The sequence below is a fragment of the Calonectris borealis genome, chromosome 2 (genome assembly GCF_964195595.1).
Source record: "Calonectris borealis chromosome 2, bCalBor7.hap1.2, whole genome shotgun sequence".
Taxonomy (NCBI): Eukaryota; Metazoa; Chordata; class Aves; order Procellariiformes; family Procellariidae; genus Calonectris; species Calonectris borealis.
Window position 1 is genome coordinate 149,638,017 of NC_134313.1, and position 25,046 is coordinate 149,663,062.

General features: G+C 36.3%; 1 protein-coding gene across 1 annotated transcript in view; it reads left to right on the forward strand.

The window, feature by feature from the left end:
• MALRD1 (MAM and LDL receptor class A domain containing 1) overlaps positions 1–25,046 on the forward strand; it is a 294,175-nt gene that overhangs the window by 150,578 nt on the left and 118,551 nt on the right. The window contains exons 26-27 of the mRNA XM_075143913.1: positions 1,036–1,281; positions 4,114–4,271. Coding sequence (XP_075000014.1) covers positions 1,036–1,281; positions 4,114–4,271 — 404 coding nt within the window. The remainder of the gene's footprint in view (positions 1–1,035; positions 1,282–4,113; positions 4,272–25,046) is intronic.

A 25,046-nucleotide genomic window follows, 5' to 3' on the forward strand; every position in this document is an offset into this window, starting at 1 on the left:
AGTCCTAGAGATGGAGGTTGCCAACACACCAACAGAATACCCCATTTCTTATTTTCGTTTTGTTAATAAATCTGTTTTTCTGACCTCTTAATAAAATCCAGCCTTAAGTGAATTTAATTTAGCTCCATCAGGCCCTCCTTTAAATTAAGGTAGTGGTAATGGAAACATGTTTTTAGCACCATGTGATTTTCAATATCAATTAACTCAAATTCTTCCCATACTTATACAACCTTCATACATGTGCATATTTTAATTTTATGTCTGATGAGCTAATATGGTGATACTCCTATTTTTAAACAAAATTATGCTTGTGCATTTATTTCTGGCAGAGCAGAATGAAGAAGGAAATAGGGAGGGTCCATTTCAGAATTTTGTGTCTCCCTTCCCGATTAGAGAACGTACTGAAGGGGCTGCTTTTTATCCACAGCCCTGCAGAAACTGCTCTGAAATGAAAACATGAAGCTTGGAAATGGATCCTGTGAAGTGAGTCCTACAATTTTTAGGCTGTACAATAGCAGAATTATCCCTCAATAATGCCAGGAATACTGCACAAAAAGGACAGCATCACCCCACTGAACTCGTCTGCAAAAAAAAAAAAAAAAAAAAAAAAACATTAAAAGGCAAACCTCTGCAGTTAAAATAGAAAAGCTTTTTCTTCCAATTTGGGGCTGCTAAACTAAGCTCAACTTTGCAGCTAAAATGAAATGGTTTAATCCTACACCACATGAAAGGAGAATGTCAGCAATTAAGTCAGACTAGAAAGCTTTGTTAGTGAAGGAATGCCTGGCTGGAACTTGCCCTCAAAGGCTTTACAAGGGAAACAGTAATTTATTTAGGCAATCTTTTGACAAAATACAAAAGAAATAAACTGATAATGGATTGGCACTTCAGGGGAACCAAAGGCTTTTAATAAAACTGCTCTGGACCACCCTCCTCCTCCGAAATATCAAACTCTCTTAGATGTAACCTTCCAGTAACCTTGCTGCATGCATGGCAGTGCGATTCACCAGGACACCCCCATTCTTCTCTTTTCAGGCTCCTGCTCACATGGCTATTGGCAATGTCAGAACGGCAAGTGTTACAGACCAGAACAAAGCTGTGATTTTGAAGACAACTGTGGAGATAATACAGATGAGAGTGAATGCGGAACTTCCTGCACCTTTGAGAATGGCAGATGTGGCTGGCAAAATTCCCTGGCAGACAATTTTAACTGGGTGCTAGGGGTCAGCTCACCTCAAAGTCTTAGAGCTCCTGGGGACCACACGCTTGGAAATAAAACGGGTATGTTGTCAGTTCACAAACGAGATGTAATTGTTTTCGTGGAGCTTCTCATACCTCCTTTCACAGGCAGCAGGGGGGTTCTGACATGTCTAATCAGGGTGTTATTTTTAATGAATTAAATGTGTAAAAATATCAAAATATTAATTATTGTCATAAAATGACTTTAAGTTAGGAAAATTTGATTTTCTCTTGTTTTTCCTTTAAGTATCACTGTATGAGTCAAGCGAGATAATTTGTAACTTGTCAGGAGGGAGGCATTTGGTCTGGCTGCAGCTTGCAAGAGTGAGTTAGCTCAGCTCTGGGATCCACTGGGTCCCGCTCCTCCAGAGCTTGAGCTCATTTCCAGGAAGCTTAAAGTTACCCATGGTGACTATTCATAGTTTAGTTTTAGGTAATTTTAAATAAATAAATTTAAATAAATAAAATTCCTTTGTTAGTGGCGGTGCAGCTCCTGGTTTGTTTTGACCAAAGCACCCAGTTATCTGTTCTTGTTCTTGCTACAGGCTCCGTGCCTTCATCCTCTGCATTTGAAGGTCCCATAGCTCAGGCAAAGATGTTACCGAAGCTGAGCTCAGAACGGATCTTAAATTGAAATATTCCACAGCAGAGTTGCACAAAGGCACGGGACTTGTATTTAGTGGTTGTTGAATGTTTACATGAACTGCTGAAAGACAAACCCCAATAAAGCCAAAGTTTACTTGAAGATATGTAGAAACTCAGGGGCTAGTGAAAGCTTGCCAAGGTGACTGAGGGTGAAACAGGCACAAACACTCACAAAGATTATGTGTTCATATGTTTTTAAATTTTGAGACAGTCCAGCCTGGCTGCATTTTACTCATCTCAAAGTAAGATGCAGTACAAGAGAACTGCCCTCCAATGTGTCCCTGTCTTTCATTTGGCTTTTAAAATAGCCAGTTCTGTTAGAACACAGATTTATGTATCTCCATGGTACATATGTTGAATCCGCTCCACATATGAATAAAATTACTCCTGATCTAATTCTCAAGCCTGGAAATTTACCCTATAATCTGAAAGTTAAGTGGTTTTGTTGTGGTGAGTGATCAAACAGGTCAAAGTCTCCATTTCTTACTCAAGAACTGCTCTATAGTCTTGAAATTGTGTTCTAAAATAATATATTTAGAACTAATTTAACTTTTCACAATTTTAATGTGGTCAAATTTTTCAAGGTGAAGGTGGTATCTGGCCATATTATTAGAACTGATAGCACTTAATAATTGTGTTCATCATGAGAGAACCAAAAAAAAATTAGCTCAGCTGTTAAAATTTTGTTATATGTGGTAGAGAATACTGCAGTATTCAGTGATCTGTCCTTGTAATTTCAGCACTTACTTCCAAAACCACAGCTCTTGAGCTTATATCTAGCAATTGCTTAATTCCAACTCCCCTATTAGCACCTCCTCATTCAACACTAAAATGTTGAAAATTTGCTTATGAATAGAATTACATCATTCTGGTTGGAATTAAGTGATTTGCCCTACTATCTCCTAGCCAAGCTTGAGTAGCTGTGATCAGCCCACTGTCCCACAGTGCTGGTCCCAGTCATTCAGATCAAGGGGCCTTTCAGAGTGTCTCTTGTCTGCCACCTCAGTCAGTCAAGTTTCCTTCCAAAGAAGACGGTGAAAGTTTTTTAAGTTGGGTTGGTTTGGTTTGGTTTGGTTTGGTTTGCTCCAAACAGAAGTCATTTGCCTAGTATTAAACAGACGTTAATAAACAACATGCCCAGCACTCAACCCAGTCTAGCCACATCTTCCTAGCAGGCATCGATGCCATGATATGGCGTGCTTTTGATATCTTGTAGTATTTATGTGCATGGCTTTTTTAACACACAAAAGAGCAGATGTAAAAAAAATAAGTTCATTTGCATTTTCTATTTTTTTTGTTTAATATTATCATGAATATGTAACTACACGTGTTAAATATATGCTTGACCTCAGGGAAAAAGCAAATTTCTCATCCCATAATATTATGGGAAATATGTACGGTTGTAAATTAGCCAGAGAAGTGTCAAAGTTAGAATGAACCCATTTTACTCCATCTCTAATGAAGTAATTTTTTTTTCTCTAATTCATATACAAACTTTAGTAGATGTGCAATTATAATTTAAGTGTGGGTTTTATACTACGTTTACGTTTATGTGAACTATACATTTGGTTTTAGTACAAAGGAAAAAAATGAATTTGAAAACTTGCAGAATTTATTATAGTTCTGATTAAAAATAAAAACGGGAATCTCAAGGATCATATCAGTGTTGGAAAAGATTAACTGTAGGCATCTATTTTTGCAGTTTCCTCTGACTAAAGAATTTAAGTGTAAGTTAATATTTATACATGAAAGAGTACAGATGGCCAAAGGTAATATGAATCATTAGGATACCTAATGATTTATAAATGTATGAAGGTTTTTTGCTTGTTTCACAAGTTTTTGTATAATGTGACTTGCTATTTTGAAGGTTATCTTTCAGAAAACTTCATCCTGACATTTATCTTGGTGTGGCTACTGTATGATGTACTGTCAAAATAGCAACTAATGCTGTTGGGCAAGGACATGTAATCAGAGTAGCTGGGAAACATGGAAGTATGCTCGCTCTTCTACACAGGCCCATCCAAATCTCAAACTGCTCCCGGTTTATTCCTGATATAACAAGTACACAAGGAATGTGATCTGGCCATTTTTTATCCTAAGCCGAGGTTCACTAGTATAGGACCTATATGGGAAGTATACTTCGTATGTCTCTGCATTTACTTTGCTGAGTTTTGGAATCTAACTTCAAAGTCCAAAACAATTTTTCAGTAATATATTGTTTAATTTCAGGACAATTCCTGTATCTTGAGGCCACTGCAATAGGCTTAAAAAATGAAAAAGCCCATGTGAAGAGTTCCAGATGGAAAGAATCAAGTGGGAATTGTGTGATGAGCTTCTGGTACTTCAAGTCATCAAAAGCCATGGGACATATTCAGGTTCTGATCAAGGTAATAAATAAAAAATTTTTCTTTTGAATCCCATGGCATTCTCCTAGAGAACCTGGCGGCTCACGGCCTAGACAGGTACACTCTTCGCTGGGTAAAAAACTGGCTGGACGGCCGAGCCCAGAGAGCTGTGGTCAACAGAGTTAAATCCAGTTGGCGGCCGGTCACGAGCGGTGTTCCCCAGGGCTCAGTACTGGGGCTGGTCCTGTTCAATACCTTTATCAATGATCTGGACGAGGGGACCGAGTGCTCCCTCAGTAAGTTTGCAGATGACACTAATCTGGGCAGGAGTGTTGATCTGCTCGAGGGTAGGAAGGCTGTGCAGAGGGACCTGGACAGGCTGGATCGATGGGCCGAGGCCAACTGTATGAGGCTCAACAAGGCCAAGTGCCGGGTCCTGCACTTTGGCCACAACAACCCCAGGCAACGCTACAGGCTTGGGGAAGAGTGGCTGGAAAGCTGCCCGGAGGAAAAGGACCTGGGGGTGCTGGTTGACAGCCGGCTGAACATGAGCCGGCAGTGTGCCCAGGTGGCCAAGAAGGCCGACGGCATCCTGGCCTGTATTAGAAATAGTGTGGCCATCAGGAGCAGGGATGTGATCGTGCCCCTGTACTCGGCACTGGTGAGGCCACACCTCGAATACTGTGTTCAGTTCTGGGCCCCTCACTACAAGGAGGACATTGAGGTGCTGGAGCGTGTCCAGAGGAGGGCAACGAAGCTGGTGAAGGGCCTGGAGCACAAGTCTTATGAGGAGCGGCTGAGGGAACTGGGGTTGTTTAGTCTGGAGAAGAGGAGGCAGAGGGGAGACCTCGTCGCGCTCTACAACTACCTGAAGGGAGGTTGTGGTGAGGTGTGTGTTGGTCTCTTCTGCCAAGTAACTAGCGATAGGACGAGAGGAAATGGCCTCAAGTTGCGCCAAGGGAGGTTTAGGCTGGACATTAGGAGAAATTTCTTTACTGAAAGAGTGGTCAGGCCTTGGAACAGGCTGCCCAGGGAAGTGGTTGAGTCACCATCCCTGGAAGTATTTAAGAGATGTGTAGATGAGGCGCTTAGGGACATGGTGTAGTGGGCATGGTGGTGTTGGGTTGAAGGTTGGACTCGATGATCTTAGAGGTCTTTTCCAACCTTAATAATTCTATGATTCTATGATTTTATGATTCTATATCTGTAAGAGTGTTTGTGCTCCAGCACTCTGACATTCTGTTTTTTGGCTTGTAGACTGGAAGAGCTCCCACGTGCCTCCTAGTTCAGCACTGGTTTTTATTATTCTAGGCTCTTAAAAATGTTTTTACCATTTCTATTCCAAAAGAAGTTTCTCTGAAAAGCCATGGAACATCTTTTTAAAACCTCTTTCCATTTTCCCTCTTCACATACAGTACCTTTCTCTTTGATATTCTCCGTGTGAGAGCTATTATCACATTTTGCTGTCATCCCTATTGGTAGCTATCAGTATACAACCTTATCATTCTGATGGGATGACATCCACCAAAAAAATGAATTAGCAACCTGCACAAAGTGAGAATAAAATGCAAAAATATGACTCTCTTAAATTATTTATCTTTTTATGTAGACAGGTATAGAATATATAATCAATTTTCTTTAGAAATGGCATTTTCTTCACTAAATGTGGGATGACCAAAAAATTATAAAAAAAGAAAAAACTAGTTATTCAGTTACAAGTGAAAACTGATACATTCCTTGAAAATTGGCTGTTCCATTTGTTGTTTGTTAAAAAGAAAAAGGATTAAATGCTTGTAAAAACAAGTTTTAAATCTTAATATGATTCTGAGTAAAATGTAGAAATTAATGATCAGTGTAGCAAAAGCATATATTTCACCTTCCTGTGCATGCTATGCATTTTAATGCCATTGTGCATTTTAATGGTATTGTGCATCTTAATGGTGTTCCATCACAATGACCAAATATACCACTTCTAGATGTAGTAGAAACCTTTGCAACTAGAGTTTGTGTATTTGTGCTTACCTGTATCTGTGCAGGGAGTTCTGGCTATTCAAGAATAAATCATGGTGCAATTTATTTGCCACATCTGTTAACTTATTTTTCTTCAATATCTCTAATAAAATCTTGGGATAGAAATTATTTTGGTGAACTGCATTAAAATTTCTGTTTTATTTCCAATGCACACATTGATTGCCTTAACTTTTAATAATAAATCATATTTTGTCCTTGAAAATAAATTGCTAAAAATTGTTTCTCAAATGTTCTGGATATTATAAGACTAATTCAAAAGCCTGGAAGATAAAATAGTTCAATAGTCTTTAACATCTGAAGACACAACCTAGGCCTGTCTGAAATATAAAACAATGAACCCTTTGACAGCCATTAGGAGACTTTTTCATGGATTAGTCCAAACACCTACAAATGACAACAGACCACTCATCAAGTAGCTGTGTAGTTAATGAGATATATTTATACAGCTATTTTTCCTAGAAAAGCTCAAATCCATAAAGGAGGCACGTTGATTAAAAAAAAAAAAATTGTTGTTTGAAAATAACATGCATTCAAAAATTAAAACAAAAATAGACCCCGTCACTTACAATGAATATGGTGCAAAAATAAACATTTATTTTAACTCAAAGTTCAAATTATGTTCTCATCGCGTTACTCAAAGGTGTATCTTGTAGCACCCAAATATTGTAATTATGAGCATTTTAGGATTGCTTAATTTTAATTATAAACTAACTTGCAAACTAACTTCAGTGGAAAACGAATAGCAGCTGCATTAGGTATGTGTGAGTAGTTTGCACTTAAATTATCACTGTTGATTGCGTACAGTACTTATCACATCACGTATGTTGCAGCATGGACAGTTGCCTTAAAGACAGAAAAATAATTATATCTCATTTTATTACATGCAGTGAAATTAATAATACACATTCTGTTAAACAAGAGACAAAAGAAGTGAAATAAAAGAAAATCAGACAAACCACACCACCTAAAATGAGTTAAAAAGAGACATTTATTCTCTGTTGGGATATTGTCTCTGAAGGGTTCAAGTCCAGTAGTTAAAATTCTTAATTATTTTTTCTACCCTCAGAAGGGACAACAGGTTTTAATTTTTTTATTATTTTTACAAAATTGACCTGAGCAGAGTTTTACTAGACAGTTATCCCTGTTGATAAGAGCCTGTAGAGATTCTTTTCTACTGTATTTTTTAATTTTTTTTTTAAATATAATGTTCAAATATATGACTTTTATGGAATTTTCTATATCACGATTGTTAATATATTTCCTTTCTCTAGTTTTTGGGAATACTCTTTATGTTTTCTCTTTCTTTTATTCTTATTACAGTGAGACATTGCCCTCTTCTTATTTTCACCTGATTTTACTATCCCAATAAACTTTTCAGACATTATTTTTATGTTATTTTAAATTCTTGTTTCCAGCGAGCTTAAAAAGATTTTTAAAGGCAGTGTAAATAGAAGAGTAACGACTCTTTGAGTAACTCATTTGAGTAACGACTTATTATTCAATTTTTTTAATGAAGACAAGAATTCTACATGGAAATGGGAAAAATTATTCTCATTATTGTATCTGGGATTGTTCTGCAGATCAGCCTAGTTTACCCATTATGTTGCTTATAAGGATTTGTAAGTCAATATTATAATTAGAATTTCTGTTTAGCAGTGTCTATATGAATAAAATCTAATTAAACAACACATAGTCATGGGAAGTCATACTGAAGCTTCTCCTGCTAGTTCAAACTGCAATACCAATATATTTCCATCCAGTTTGAGTATCTCTTGATTTAAAGTTAAGTTAATGTCAATGAAAGCAGATCAGTAGATTGTGATTAGTTGAAAAAAGCAAGGAAGAGGAGATGACCTGGGAAGGAATTTACCATCTCAAGTTTGACAACTCAGCAAACTGTCTCTAGCTAAAGTCATCACAGCCGTTAAAAGTTGAACTGCGAGTGAACACTGTACACACCGATGGCACAGTAACGAACAACATGATGAGGAAATACCATATGCAGGCAGAATGAGAAAGACATTTCTCCTCCTCCTAAATATTACAGTGGAATAAAAATGATAATCAAGAGTAAAAAGCCATTTTTTAAAAATCATAGTTCATGGTATGTATTGGTGTCTTCTTTTAATATTCACATTGTTTGTCCACATTCAGGAAGCTTAAGAGTATTGTCTATCATACTACTAAAGTAGTATCTCAGATTATGATATAACCAATAAAACTGCAGGATCATAAAAGTGATACTATAGCCAAGCATGAACTTTTATGTTAAGGTTTGCAGTTAGAGAAAACAAATTCATTTTCTAAGGGAATTTCTCTGCAGTTACTGTTATTTTTTTCTTCTCAAATTGTGCTATATATTCTTTATATAAACCTCTCTGTATATGGATAATAATCCAATCAAAATGATGGGCCGTTGAACTAGTTGCAAAAATACAGTATTCTTCAAATCAACCCCCTCAACATTTATGCAAATGAAAGATGTTGACATTACAGCTATTTGTGGAGACTGCAATATCCAACTTACCATCCATCTAAATTGAAATTACAAAGTGTTTAATAGCAGTGCAAAATCTCACCAGGCAAACAGAATATTACCAGAAAGGATCTGGATATACCTAGTCAAAACTTTGCTACTGCAGTGAGATTTTGAGATACTTCTAATCTTCTCTGTGGCAGTTGTAAGAGAATACAATCCATTGTAGGAGATATTCTGAAGCTAAAGTGCAGCATATTTACTATGCCTGGTTTAGCAGTGATGGTGGGGTTCCTCACTGGCACTCAATACTGGTTTAATTTATGAGTCAGAAGAAACAGTGTTATTTTTAAAGGTGCTTCTAAAGAGGCAAGCAAGAATTCTTAGGTGAAAGGAATGATACGTTTTATTGTTCAGCTCATCTGAACAGGTTTCCCACTGCTGCTTAAGTTGTTTCTGTCATAAAAAAGAATCAAGTCATAGGTACCACAGTGGGAAAGGAACAACAATCAAAGGATAAAAACACTTGTTGAAGATAATTTTTGTGGGATCAATGTTAATGGCCCTGCATATAAACATTGTCATTAAAAAAGATAATTTAGGATTTAATAGAGTTAGGGGCGGCCTCTTTCAAGGATTTGAAACAAGCCTCTAAAAATAAATATGCAGATGTATAAGGAAGATGAAACCTGCCATTAGTAACTACCTTCACTGACTGTGACAAGGACAATATACACAGGATCTCATTAGGAAGTTCCAGTGGACCTTACTCAGGCATTTAATTAATTCCATCCAGTTACAAATGAGCAAAGACATAATGATATTCAGGAGGACAAGAAGCCCTGGCCAGCTCATGGCAAGCGAAGCAGGGCCCCACTGACACCGCCACAGCGACAGACTAACCTGGCCAGGGCAACAGGCAGCTGGAGCCAGCAGCCAGCGTCCTCCAGCTGCTCAGGGCTGATGCAGCACAGACCCTGTTCCCGGGTTGCTGTGGCTTGTCAGCAAAAGCTGGAAGCCATCACAGTTGTTCCCTTGATATTGTTACTGGTTTTAGTTGGCCTAAGGTGGAGAGGAGAGGAGATGGCTAGTACTGTAGAAATGTATAGCTTAGGGGGTGCTACAGCTCAGGTATAGATGATGCATGGTGGTTTTTGTAATTCCCTGATTATTTTTAGTAGAGCAGCCTACTGTCTGAGCTGTCAACAGGAAAACCTGCAGCAGAGATGCTGCAGGTGCTACCTAATATCTTCTGGACATTTGTATTTCTAGAACTCTGCAGTTTAAAACGAAATTTTCACAAATCAATATCATTGACCCTACTTCTGTGGGAAGTCACTCAAGAATAAAGTGTGAGGAAACAACTTATGCTACCTCGCAGCTTAAAATAGACTGTGTATTTCTACATTGATTCTTCTCACTGGCTGCATGAAAAACAATCAACTCCTCACATTAATGTAGAAGTTACAGATTTTGTGGGTTCAGGTACCCTCAAAGCAGATTATCTGACCTCCGTGCAGCTAGAGGAAGAAACTTTAGATTTTCAAAGATTTGCTTGAATGTTTTACTTCAGAGTCTGCTGAACTTCCAAGCATGATCGAAACAATGTAGATTTTTCACTTGCCCTCTTAAAACATAAAAAACCTTTTAGAGAAGTTCTTTAGATCTAATGCAGAAGTGTAAAATTTTCTAGTATTTGTATATGGGTGAAATAAATATATGAACATATCTAGCTATATGTTCAGTAGCTTACATTTATCTTTTTTTCCTTTGAATCCTAGTAGTTTGTTTATTTCAAGTAGTTTTCCTTTATTAAATCCAGCAAAATACACATTCAAGAGAATTTGGTTCCACGTAACAGCACAGGGTAAATGGCCTTTATTTAATGAGTATCTATAGCTCTCAAAGGGGACAGAGTTTTAAACTCTCTACTCCCATTGTTGACCTGTGAACTGTAATTAAAAGTTGTATTTGAGTCAATGAAATGTCTGATCTGACTAATGAGTGAGAGTAAGGGAGTACTACCTTAGTCCCAGGAGCTTTAAAGGAAATCTGTGGGGATACTGTGAAATACAGTATTACTTGTCAAGAAAGAAAGATTAACTTTTATGGCAGCTTTACTCCCCAGAGCAAGATAATTTTGTATTTATATTTCCTGAATTGAATGCAGAATCTGAAAGAACACTTTCCACCTTTTTAGGCAGTTTCAGACAGGGTTGTTGTAGGTCTGATTTTGACCCCATGACATAAGCATACCTCCAAGTAAATTGAGACTGAGACAATGATTAAATAAAAATAAGTCAGTTTTCAGTGGAAGCATCATTTCTCAAAAACAGTTTACGTAGAAGGGACAAACAAATATGCACAACCGTAGATAAGGGCAGGCACCATTCAGTGCATTTTATTTTCTCAGATGAGTACATTAGGAAGTTATTTCAATCTTCTTAACTGTGAATTATCGGAAGCATATAATTCATCGTATTCTTATACTGCAACCAGATGTAAGTATTCATTCCAAAGAGTGGTGAGCTGGAATAATACATTTGGACGTGCTTTGAAGGAAAAAAAATATTTTGAAGAAGGGTTAAGGAATCACCCTTGTATTTTGGAATCTTGCTCATGAAGACAAGAGGTCATCAGAGGATTTGTGATTTTAAATCATCATGTTTCTAGAAAACACATATAAGAGAAATTGTTTGTATGTGAATTCTTAAGCATTTTTTTGTTTAAATTCTTTGAGAACTTTACCTTTTTCTCGCTTCGGCGATGAGGACAACGAGTAGTAAAGGATTAGTGTGACTAAGGTCATGTCTCTGTCAGGCAGGGCAGTGCCTGGTTAGAAAACTGAGCAGGCTGACAGATTTAGATAGCACAATGCATACTGAATCATCGAAGCAACACAACAATATCCTGTAACATTACACCTGGAATCACAAGCCCTGCCTCTCAGGGCTAATACCACTGTCCTATTTTCTATCCCAGCCTGACACCATATTGCACAATGTGACATAGATGAAAAATGCACTTTCGGTCTCCTCCACAGTGCACAGTTCTCCAGTGTTGTTTCACTGAACTTATTCCCCAAATCAGAGATCTCTAGGAGTGATTTACTTTATTGATTTGTCAGCTCATAATCTCACAGAATGATGGTGGTTACATTGCTGCTTTTTAGCATATGAAGCTTTGAAACATCTCTGGGATCTTCGCAGGTAAGACTTCTTTTGCTCTTTTCTAACACATTTCAGGGCAGACATTCAACAACGAAAGTTGTGATTTAAGTGTGTCTCAGGGCAGAGTTCTTTTAAGGGTCATAGAGCTGCTGTTTAATGATTTTCACTGAAGCAACAAACATCACAATCAGGTCTTTTTTATATAGCAGGTGTGAAACAGATATTTTTATGAAAACAATAAGACTTTGTCTAAATGATAGAGGCATAACATTGAACTTTGAGCATTTTTATTAGTTTTTCATATGTCTTCTTCTAAATAGGTAAATTTAGAAATTTAATTAACATACCTTTAAAAAAAAAAAAATGCAACGTGTAACCTAGTGCCTGTTGATATCTTTTAGAAAGCATATAACATTGATCACACCTGAAATCCCAAGACAGTATCTAATTTGCCCAATCAACAAGTCCACTTAAAAAAACCACAATGAACATTTCTAGGAGTTCCGTTTAACCTCAGAAAAGGTGGAAGATCTTTCTTTTTTCCTTTTTCCTTTTTCATCTCGTTTTAGACCCCAAGGCCCCTTGGTCTTCCACTGAGAAAGTATCTTCCTTTTGTCAAACACAGGCTGAACTGAACAGATGTTATACTAGCAAAACTTCAGCAAGCACTGATGTAGCACTAGTGCTCATTGTAGAACATTAATTTGTTTCCAGTTTTATCCTCCTTTAATGCAACTTTTATTTTTAATTCATAGATTGTTTTTAGTGTCTTGGAGATGTTCTAGTTTCTGGTACTCTCTGATCTTTGCCAGGCTTGCAGTATCAAGCTGTAGTGTGTTTAAAATTACTATGATGAATCAATAAAGGGTCTTAGCATGAAGAGTCTAATTTTTATACTTCCAGAATTTTTTTTCAGTTTCTGGCCTTCAGCTCTGAATCCACAGTAGCTTCAGAAAAAAACAACAGTTGTGTTTCTGTATTTGCTGTAATTTATTTCACAAAGATGGAAGTATCTGATTCCAATTCATTTCATGCAAGAGTCAGACTAGGTAGTTTTAGTACCTATATTTATGACTGTAATAATCTGTATGACTATTTGTAGGTTGACTCCATTGCATTATGTAATGGTGAATTAAATGAAAGACAAAAGGCTGCTTTAAGTAGAATTGTCTGATCGTTGCATCCACTGACATCCAACATGGTGGTAGAGAGCAGTTATCATTTGCAGCAGAGACTAATAATGTCAATATAATGGGAGCTTTGAGAGACTTCAGTTTCTTGCCATCTTAATTACCGTGGAGATAAACTTTTCCATAACCTAACTTTGTGTTGCTTGCCTGTGAGAGGGTCATTGCAGCTCAGAGATGAATTGCCTGCAGACTCATGGAAACCCCATAGTCCATTTGTAGGAGTTTCTTATCTAGGTTTTTAGACTCAAATTCTTTTGGCAGGCCTTTATGTTCAGTCACACACCTGAGATGATTGTCCAGCTACCCTCAGCACTTCCCACTTGCCTCCTTCTTTTGTAACTTGTTCCTGCAAGTTTTGCCAGGCCATACCTGCAAAATTAAAAAACCAAGGAGCTCATATAATGAATTTTAGTACTACTCTTAAGACTGAAGAAACCATGTTAATGTGATTTTCTGTTTGAATTAATGAAGTAATGAGAGATGATATTGTAGTACTTCTAAAATCAGGAATTAAAAAGACCATTTGCATTAAGTCCCTGGAATATGTGGGTGTACCTGTGTGGTCTGCAGAGTATATTTGATTTTGCCTTCAGCAGGAGGACTAAAAGAAGGAAATGAACATCAGAAACTGCATTTCTTATCTCCCACATATCAGATTAGTTGAGGCTCTTAATCTATCTGTGATACTAATTTTTATTTAGCTCTAGGCGTTTTAGATGACAGAAAGTTTTCAAAGGCTAATGAAAATTTAAAAAAAATACCTTTATTATAAGTGTGAATCTTATGGAATTAACAAATAAGGAGAATTATTTAATCTGTAGCTGTAATGCTGGGCTCTAATGTGGACCAAGAATAACTGGGTATGGTCAAAATATGAGGATTTTCTTAGAAGAATTGGGGTCTTGTTTTCTAAAGAGAGTGAGGACACCAAAAAACCCCACAACCTACCAAACCAAACCAAAACAAAAAAAACACCCTTGAGACTATATCTATGAAAAAATCATGTGGATGCTCTTCAGATTTTCATAATAAATGAAAACTATAAGACCAATTTTCTTGCTTAACTTTCAAAATCATGCAAGTGAAAAAAATAAAATTCTTATAACGGAAAACATTCTAGTGAAAATCTTGTTTGTTGGATAGCAGTCATTGAATAAAAATACGGTGAAATATTTTAAACTAGCTTTAATTCTAACACTCATAATAACAGGAAAACAATTAAAACTGTGGAGAACAAAAGAGTGTAAATAACCTTATTTTTATTTCCTTGCAAAATCATTTATTTTCTATAAACCATTAAATGTCACCAAACGTTTCTCATTATAATGGTAGGGGGAAGTTTGATACCACAGGTGCCATTTTATGATTAATAATTGTGAACATTTTTTGGATGTCAATTGCTCTTCTCATTGAAATGTAAGAAGAGACAACTGTTCTGGAAAGGTCATATGAACCTATAGTGGAAACTTAGGCTAATGCAATTGTACAACACCATTCATTTTATATAGCTAACTTCTCTGTTTATTGAAAACTGTGTTTTGATGTTTGAAATTACAGTGAAATGGACCAGGCACTCAATCTATATTTGGCTGAATCAATAAATCAAGGCACAAACATGAATCATCTTTCAGCTTTTAAATAATTTGTTTAGACTTGTTTTCTGTACATTTATACCATCTGATTTAGGCGGCTAAAAATATTACTTGTTCTATTAAGTGTCGGTATGTGTCGTGGTTTAACCCCAGCCGGCAACTAAGCACCACACAGCCGCTCACTCACTCCCCGCCGATGGGATGGGAGAGAATTGGAAGAATGAAAGTGAGAAAACTCGTGGGTTGAGATAAAGACAGTTTAATAGGGAAAGCAAAAACCACGCGCGCAAGCAAAGCAAAATAAGAAATTCATTCACTACTTCCCATCAGCAGGCAGGTGTTCAGCCATCTCCAGGAAAGCTGGGCTCCATCACGCGTAACCGTTACTTGGGAAGACAAACACCATCACTCTGAACGTCCCCTCCTTCCTTCTTCTTCCCCCATCTTTATATGCTGAGCATGATGTCATATGGTATGGAATACCGCATTGGCCAGCTGGGTTAGCTGTCCTGGTTATGCTCCCTCCCAGCTTCTTGTGCACCTGGCAGAGCATGGGAAGCTGAGAAGTCCTTTACCAGTGTAAACACTACTTAGCAACAACTAAAACATCAGTGTGTTATTAAGATTATTCTCATACTAAATCCAAAACACAGCACTATACCAACTGTTAGGAATAAAATTAATTCTATCCCAGCCAAAACCAGGACAGTATGATAAAGCTACTCTGTCATTTATCCAATGAAAATCTGCAGCCTATATTTAGATGTTATTTGGTCTTCCCCTCAGCTGCTCACTGTTGCCTTCCACTCCTTCCACTGAATAGCTTAGTATCTTACTGTTTTCTAGTTTAATTTAGTTTGATCTGTATGGGAGAAAAGATTCTTTAAATAGTGATCCAGAAGAGGTAGTATTTAAATTTTGATATATGAACCATCTAATTCATTTCATCGATCAGTGAACAGAAGAAGACTCTTGTTATTTATGACATGGAAATACTCATTAGAATTGAAGGATTCTGCTGTGCACAACATTATTCTGAGCATTTTGGTGGTGTGATTCAGTTCAGAATTATGTTCAACTCAGAGGGAGTATGTTATCAAAACGATTTACGTGTATTTCCATCCCTTTAACACGTTATATACCTGCTGTTTTCTTCAAGTGTTGCTAAAAGAATAAGAGTTGTCTCTTTTTTTTCCAGCCTAGCTGTTTTAGGAGTGTGTGGGCTATGGAAAGAAATTAACAACTAATGAAAATCCTCCCCGGACTCACTATCTGCACATTTTTAATCTTAGACTTTGCCTTGGTCAATAGTATAGTCTGTTTAAGTCAGTACATCTGGAATTTAATCTCTATACAAATTGCAGTCTCCTCCTTCCAAGTTGTACCAAGATTTGTTGTGCAGAGAAATGAAATGTTTCTTCAGGTAAGATTTGAAATCCTGTGGCAATAGTGATGCAGTAAGACCATTCTAAAGAGACCAGGTGTCTTGAAAAGACCAATCTTAAAGAATGAATCTTTTCAGCTGGAAAATAATATTTTACTGTGTGTAGCTGAAGAACCTGAATGGTCTTACAAATAATATCCAGAGAAGGTGTGGTCATATGAGGAAGAAAGGTACAGGAGACCATGTAGCAAGACAAAAGAAGGCACATCGTGGTAAATGATACTAAAATACCTTAAAGCATACCATCTAGTTCATATTTTCTAAGTATGCCAATCTAGTGGCTGCAAATCTTACAGTGGCGCATATAGGATGCCATAGAAGCTTCTTAGACTTCATCTTAAAATATCCTTTTCCATACAGACATGATCAGACTGAATTTCTGCTGTAGGAGTGGTGGGGAAGGTGTGTTCTTCCACAAATCTCTTGGAGTTCTCTTATTTTTGGTTGTTTTATTACTCAGTGGTTATATTTTTCCTTTGTTTTGCCTTTTTTAATGTTGCAACCTTTCCTTAGTTGACACAAAAAGATTTATATTCTTCTGATAATTAGCTCTGTGCTTACTGGTTGTAGGGAATAAATCCCTTTAGAAAACGCAGACAGAACTTCTGCACTGTCTGCAACATCTAGAGAAAAACTGAAGAAGTGGAAATGGGGAATCGAGGTTATCACAACTACTGAAAGTATAAACCAGAAATGGGTTATGTAACAGTTGCTGCACTGGGAAGAAATGGAAGGATACCTGAGGGATTTTCACTGAAAACCAAAAAATTAATGGAAGAGAAAAAAAGCCACTGAATTTCCTGTTCTACCTTAGTTTTATTTGTATTTGTTTGATAGGTTGAAAGTTATTACAAATTCTCTTTTACATATTTGAAGTGTGGCTGATGTTTGTTCTCATGCTTGTTTTCAGACCTATCATTTTGTCTTTATGTAGGCAAATTATTTCTATGTTACCACAGGAAAGAGATCTCTGCACTTTCACCAGTGTGTAGATTTCTTTTCTAAGAAATATGTTAAGATCGCAGGACCTGCTGTTAAGTTGTAATTTGTCCCAATGTGGGTGGGATTCCTGTTACTTAAAGTCATAGATGCCTCCAGTGCAGCCACTGCAGCAGTCACTCTAGCCTCTCCCTGATGATGGTGGGGTTTTACTCACTATGTCAAAGGGAGTCTTGAGTATCATTTATCTCATTCTAAAGTAAGCATCTATAAGAGGAAAGGTGGTTATTGCTTTCCATATAGCTTCCTTTCCAGACATGTAACTGTATATAGTAACATTCAATAAGCAATATTGGATATATTCAGGAATGTCACTGGATAAATATTTGAATTTTGGATATTTCAGTAAATATTTTTGGATACTTACGTAGATATTTCATATCTATGCTGGCAATGCAAACACCAAGATCTGATGAATCTGTTTGCAAATTTTTATCTTCTACATCCCTACCAGACTATATATATTTATATATTTATAACTTTATATGTCCTTGAACATATAAGGTGGTGACCACTGGAGAGAGAAGTAGGGAAAGAGAGGGAATCTCACTGAAGTGTTTTAATAAGATCTGTCATTTATGAGAGCCCTCAATTTGTAGAGAATATATTTCATAACTACAGATTAAAAATTTAAATCAGATATCTGGTTCCTTGGCATTCTCTAAGAAATAAATAGTTGTATCCATCAGATATTATACAGACTGACTCGAGCATTCCTCTTAAAGATGTCTCTTTGTTAAGGATAAATTCAGCGAAGCTGAAAAATACTTGATTGAGCTTTCACTATATAAAGAGCTTACTATTTTTTTTCAGCCTTAGTGTTTTGATTCCCCTGAGTCTGTCCGTCTGGTTCATCTAATATCCCAGAGGATCTGTTCTATATTTCTACAAGCCCAAAAACTACAATCCAATAGAAAAGAATATTCTATTAGAATACAAATAGGCTGTGAAAGTAAATGTCACAAAGAAAGAAGTACAGTGAACCTCCTACTACATCAAAATAGGGATGACACCTGACTGACAGTAGTCACTCTCTTATATGTCTGAAAAAGCATAAGATACTCTTTGACAATTAGTAGGGAATATTCATGTCAATCCTTGTCCTGGAGAAGTGACAGATGAAATATTTAGTAAAACCTTGAAAGTTTTAATTTCATTGTACAAGAATTAAGAATTACTATTGCTAGTAATTCTTAAATAAGAATTAAGTAATAATTAAGAATTATTACTAGTCTTAGGATTTTATCGAACTGCCCTGAAAGAATCTTACTTTTTTTTTAAGTATTTTTAGTTTACAGCAGATATATGTACTTGTTTTCCTTTTTTTTTTCAAATTTTTTATTTTTATCTCAGCAGAATCCCTGTAAAGATATGTCTTCCCACTCCTTACATTCAGTTTTATATACAGAATCAAGGTGGTATTAGAGGTGAATTGCTAAATTGAAATATTGATTAAACCAAACAAAATCTCTGAAAGATTCCAGATGTTTTGTTCAGCTGAATTGGCTTTGCCTTGGGGCTTTTATTTTTCAAGGAATCTGTAATGATAATGATTTAATTCTTCATGAACAAATCTTCATATTTTGAAGAGCTGAGAGGACTTTCACACAGACTGATTCCGTGATTCCCACATCGTGGAACTGCTTTTGTAAACACCCTGACACTGTGAATAGAAAAATTCTTCTGACCTTAGCCACTAACTGTCAAAGTTTCAGAGAAGAAAAGTTAGTCCCACCAGCACAGCTTCTGCCTGCCCACTGTGTCACTTAGACAGTGCCTTGATCCATGTGGTTGTCTAGAGTAAGGTGCTCCACTTCCAAGCACATCTTTGCCCAGGATTGGCCACAAACAGTGATAAATTGTTCCAACATAAGACGTGCCAATAGAGTAAGTGAAGTTTGGTCCCACTGCCTGAAAGGTTTGAAATTCAATTAAATATTGAATAAGTATCCAAACTGGTAGATACTTAGCTGAGTCGAGCAATTTATCAATCTTCCCATTTAGTTTGTATTAAACACTGATTCAGTGTAAGAACATCTAGACCAGATTAATTTCTGTCATTTTTAGGAGACAGAGATGTATTTGCTTTCTGTTTCAGTGGCCACAGAGAAAACTGACAAAGTCACTTTTTTGTTGCAGCTCAGCAATATTTTCTGTCCTAGCTGAAAGTTTTAGTCAACATTCAGTAAAGACAATGAAAGTGCCAAACAATTCTACACCATCCGACTTATTTCAGACAGTGTACCTGAATAGATGGGCACAGATATACATGAAAAGAAAGATGCTTCACTGTCCTCCTAAAAGACTTCTTGGACAAATACACATTGGCAGTATCTCGTGTGATCTGTGGTCCTGAGATGTGGGTTTTGCCCATGTCCCAGTTTCACTGTGGCTGGTCGCATGCACAGACTTTCCGAGGCATTCAGGGGGCTGTGCCTAGCCAGCTCCCTCCCCGCTGGGTGCTCTGAGGTCAGGATGCAACATGAATGTCACCGCTGGTTCTAGAGTTATTAGGGGCATGCACCTCCTATTAGGACAACAAGTTTGTATTCCTACTCTCATTCCATAATCCAACTGATAAAGGAGAACATTAATGGGGAAAAAAAAAAAAAAGAAAAGAAAAAATAAAAAAGGCGATCTAAAGTATGGTTCTTAAAGGATATCAACACTATTTTGACATTCTTTGATTTTACACTTAAAATGTGTAGAAGGTGAGTTAGAGTTAAAGCTGCTTAATAAAAAGCTGAAACTTGGTATGTGATTTTGCCTCACGTCTTCAAATCTGGTATTCAGAGTATTCTCTATAGGAGGAAAAACATGACAGATTTGAGGTTTTCTCATTTCTGCAAATGTGTTTTTATGATCTTGATGTTTTGTTACATCTCTCACTGTATTCGTTCTGCATTTGTTTAGGCAGTCACTGTAAGTAAAGCTTTGACTTTTATCTTATACTCCAAGGAATCTAGCATTGCACAATGTTTAGCACACTGTCCTTATGTTTGTCACTATGGAGGGTTGTAACAGTTGCACAGTCTTCCTAGAGTTTTTATAACTGTGATTATTTCTCTTTCAAGCTTTGGTTTTCCAGAGAATTACAGTTGCCTCGACTCTAAGATGGGAACAATCTGAGGAGACCTGTAAAATGTGATTAAAACAAAGGTGTGACAAGGTTTGAGACAAAATGGACCTAAGTTGCTTGAAATGTTAATGATCTTGTAAAATGGCTTTGATGTTTATTGTTACTCAGTCTTAGCAGTAGAACTGAAGGGAAAAAAAAGAAATCCAAGCAATCACAATTGTATCCCTTAAGCTACCTAAAAACCAAAATCAAATTAAGGTGGATTATACTAGGAAATGAAGAAGAAATTTTTGCATTTGAGGAGAAAGGAGGGCTGGGAGGGCTAGGAAATGAAGACAGGATGAAGTAGTACAAGGTAATCAATCCTCTTACAAAGAGGAGTTGTTTTATTTCTCTGTTCTTATTGGTAAGGATAACATACAGAATGAAGATGTATTTTAAGAGCCTAAGCACATAAAAGTATACTTGATGGAAAGAGTATCATGGGAATGTAGAAAGATGCAAACAAGAAACAGAAGAGTTTGCTTGGTTATAAATAAAAGCTGGCTATAATGAAATCTAGTAGATTTAATAGATAAATCAAAGTTTCAAGAAAGTGATACTCACATAATAATTCAAAGAAAATCAATAAATTATTCTTGCCTTCCCAGTATAGATTTCTTTTCCAAAACAATTTTTTTTAAAATATAACTTCATCTTTGCTGATGAGCAACTTAATTGTTCCTTGAAATGCCTACCTGCTTGAAACAAAATCCTGTCTCCAGGTGAATTACCAGTCGCTTTTTATCAAAGTGTTTTTGAAACTGGCTTTTCTCAACTCAGTACTTACAGCAATTCAGAACAAAGAGTCTTGCCATTTAGCTCCTAGAAATATTGCAAGTGCTGGCGCTCATGACAGGGTGAGCTGTTAATGCCTTCTGATGCTCTGAAGATATTCACTATGAGATTCCAGAATTCCAAAACTGGTTCATTTTAAAAAAGGAATTTCATCAGTGGTATAAGTTTATTTATCAAATTTGTTCATTGGAATGCATGTTCCTTGCTGAAATGCATGTTCCTTTATTACAGTGATGTTAATTTTGGAAATGAAAATTGGGGAAAAGATGTCTTGGAAAGTGAAAATCATCTTAATGCTTTTCCACAAAGGAAGAAATGAAAGGGATGGATGGATAGACTTTGTCATTAACTCTTATTATGAAAACCTGCTGAGACTAATATATGCAGACTGTCTAATAAAAAGCTTGAAAGCTGAATATCAGTGTTTCATCTTGCTGTTTTCCTTCTTTCTATAATGCACTGTGAAAATGCAATTATGTGATTTTGTAAGTTATCCTTAAAAGTGAAGCCAATTTTTCATGCATACTAATGTACTTAGGCAGTATACATTTTGCCTGGATCAAATAATTTCTTAAAGATACCGTTTGATCAGCCTGATGTTTCTTTTTCAAGTGTTTTTATAGAAGGCAGAGACATACTAAATAGTGTTTCTGGGTCCTGTCAAAATATAACTCTGAAAAATTAGAGAGAAACTTATTTTTAATGTATTCTCGTCAGTGCAGAGAATCATAAATCTTCATTGAAGTCACTGGAACTTGAGTAAGCTCATCACTTTCAGCAGCATATCCCTAAAGTAAAACTCACCTTGTTGCATACTCATCACTAACATTTTCCTATCTTTTGGCACCGTTACTCTGTAGATTGTTGCAGTTCTGTTATCTGCTTTGTTGTTGTTGTTTTTTCTTCTCCTTTTTTTGCTACCTCCTTTTGCTGAATATTTCAGAATTCAGTAGCATACATTCCTCAGCATCCCTCAGTTTAGCGATGGAAAATGTAAATTTCGAGTTTAAAATATCTCCCTACATTGAAATTGTTTTTTATTTGTCTCTCTCAGAGCTATTCTAGGTGGGCTTAATAATTTTGGAATTATATGTTTAATGCAGAGCTTCAACATTCAGATAATTAACAGTTAATTATCTAAATGTAATGGTAATCTTAACCACAAGTCTTTGTAGGTTGTTTAATAGGAGCGACAAATTTTTAAAGTAGTAGCTAAGGGCAGAGTAGTAAATAACTACTGCTGCGCCTGGATTTTCCTACATGATTAACAACATGTACAAATGTTTTATTTGGTTTGTTTGCAGACACTTACCAACCTTACACTTAACATACAGAGTATGTGTTTTTCTCTAAAATAAAGTAGCCTGTCAAAGCTGAGATGAGTTATTGTAACTAGTGCTGTTATAAAGTGCCGCTGAACTGTTTGTATTGAATTGTTATCAGCCTGGTGATTGACAGTGTGCCAGAGGACACACATGCTCATTCATAACTCACATCTTCATGACCTTATTGTCTGCTCTCATTTTTCTTCATGTCACCATGAAGAAAAGAGAGAAGAGAGAAAAGAAGAAAAGAAGAAAAGAAGAAAAAATAAAAGAGGAAAGAGGAAAGGAAAGAAAAAGTGAACTGAATATTCAAATCTTGGGTGAACAAGTCTTGGCTTCAGTTCATTCTTTGACTCATTTAAATACTTTTAATAATTTGATACTGTATGTGGATTTATCTAATGTAGAGCTTTTTTTGCTTGAAGGAAATATAAGGTCAAACTCTGTAGGGTTAAGTTACTGTTTTCAAATAATCTAAGCAATATTCTTTTAGGAAGTTAAATTTTAAGAGAAAATCAGTGAGAAATGAAAAAAGGGATAGAATCTGTCATATGCTTTGAAAATAACTTTAGGTGAAGAAGACACAATAATCACATCTTTTTCGTTTAAGATAAGAGATTCTGCTATACAGCATTAGTCTTCAGTTTTATTGCATTTTAATATGCTTTTTTTTTCCAAGCTACGTATGAAAGACTTAATACTAGGAACAGAGATCTTTAAAAATAAGCAAGTATTCTGTGTACTGCAGTGTTGAGATAGCAACATCCCAAATCTATAAGGAGGGTGCTCAGAACCTTCTGAAAATAGGACTCTCTCTCAAGCAATGAAACCTAAATGAGCAGATAGATGATATTAGAAATGTCAGCAAAGATATTACCTGTTCGGTGATTTGGAGAAATACAGCTTCATAGAAAAGGTCTTTAAAATGTGGGCAAATGAGGAAAAGCTGTGATTTTTCTTCCTTCCACCTCCTGTTTCTTTGATGTACATGTAAAAGTGCAGGACTGCACTCCACTCCTTGTTGAGTAAAAGGAGGAAGCAGGGAAGGAACATACCTCATCATGAGGTACTTCATCTTTAAACTACTTGGTCAGCTATCAAAAGGCTTTAATGATACTACATCAAGGAAAGTAAAACTTCATTAAAACCAGGTTTATTAGTTAACTTCATTTGCACACCATGAAAATATGCTGATTCTAAACCAAGAAGAAATAGTCTACAAGTAAACTGCCCTCCTGAAATACCCTTGTAAAACAGAGGGATTACCATGCATCAAAAGCTAGAGAAATGAGCATTGACATTAAAGTCACATTATGCTTGTTCTATACTATGTTTCTGCTTTCCATAACACATATCCTGTTTTAAAAATTCTGGATGGTAACAGCTAGCCAGGCAGATACTGTTTTCAAAGGAACCTGTAAGTAGAGGAGAAAAGCTTTTTCCTAACCGTTTAAGAAAGTATGTAAAAAGAGTTTGACTTCTCTCAAAAGTCTGGAGGGTGCTGCAGAAAGAGAAGCGTTTTGATACAGTGAATCTTGAAAGTCTTTTTATGGTATTAATAATAAACAGTTAATGTTTTTTGATGAATCATTTGAAAATATTCTGTCTCTGATTAAAAAGGCATCAAGTATATTTGGTTTGAAGAGTCCAGGAATATTTAGCAAATGTTTTTATTGCCTCCATCCATTTGGTAAGCTCAGTTTCATTTCCTGTGCTCTCTGCTGAAATAAATATCAGATGCAAATGAACCAGGGAAATATTTTGAACCCAGCTCGGAACATGAATAGAAGAAGAGGTACAGATCAAGAACAAAATCTGTGTTTCATTGCTGTTTCGCTGCAGACATAACAAGGCAGATTGTCTCATAGCGGAACATTTATAATTGCATCTGGAATACTTAGTGTATTCTTCTGACAGAGAGTGTATTCATAAGAAGTTTCTTTGTAACATCTTGTAACGGCAAATTGTATACTCCTCTCCCATGCTTTGGATTCAGTTCCTAATTTCATTCTGACTGTTGGAAATGTAGCCTTGAGAATAATGGTGGTCTCTGCTGCATAGGAGAAATATTAAACTTGGCCACAAAATAAAAAGAATTCTAAGACAGAAAGAAATCCTCTCCTTTATTCTTAATATCCCCAGGTGAATTAATGAGGACATTGAGCCTAGTAAGATATACTTTCCCCTTGAAGTTCTCAGAAGAGAGGTTATAAACACTTTGGATTTTTCTTCAGATGAAGACAAGCATGAAGAATATTCTGAATTGCAATGTAATGAAATAATTAAGAAATAATTCCCCTCAGACTATCAGAAAATAGATTAAAAATCCTCTGGATACAAATAGGAATTTTCCAATATGGCTAGGCATACAGACCTACAGATCTAAACAGGTTATGGTCTTCTTAGAAGTAATTCTGCCATTTTCTGAGAGTGTTTATCGTTCAGCATGATGGGAAAGTGGAAGAGGACCCACTGCTACAAGTCAATGGAAAAACATGCCTTTTACTGTTAAGTTTTCCTTAATGATGTCTCATCACCTCAGCTTGACCTTCAACTATGTTCAACCCATAGAGGGCAGTAACATGCAATTAATAATAACTTTTCAGAGCCTTAAATGAAAACACCCTCTTTCACATCTGTTTTTAGTGGTCTTGGGGTGTGTTGTTGGGAAGAA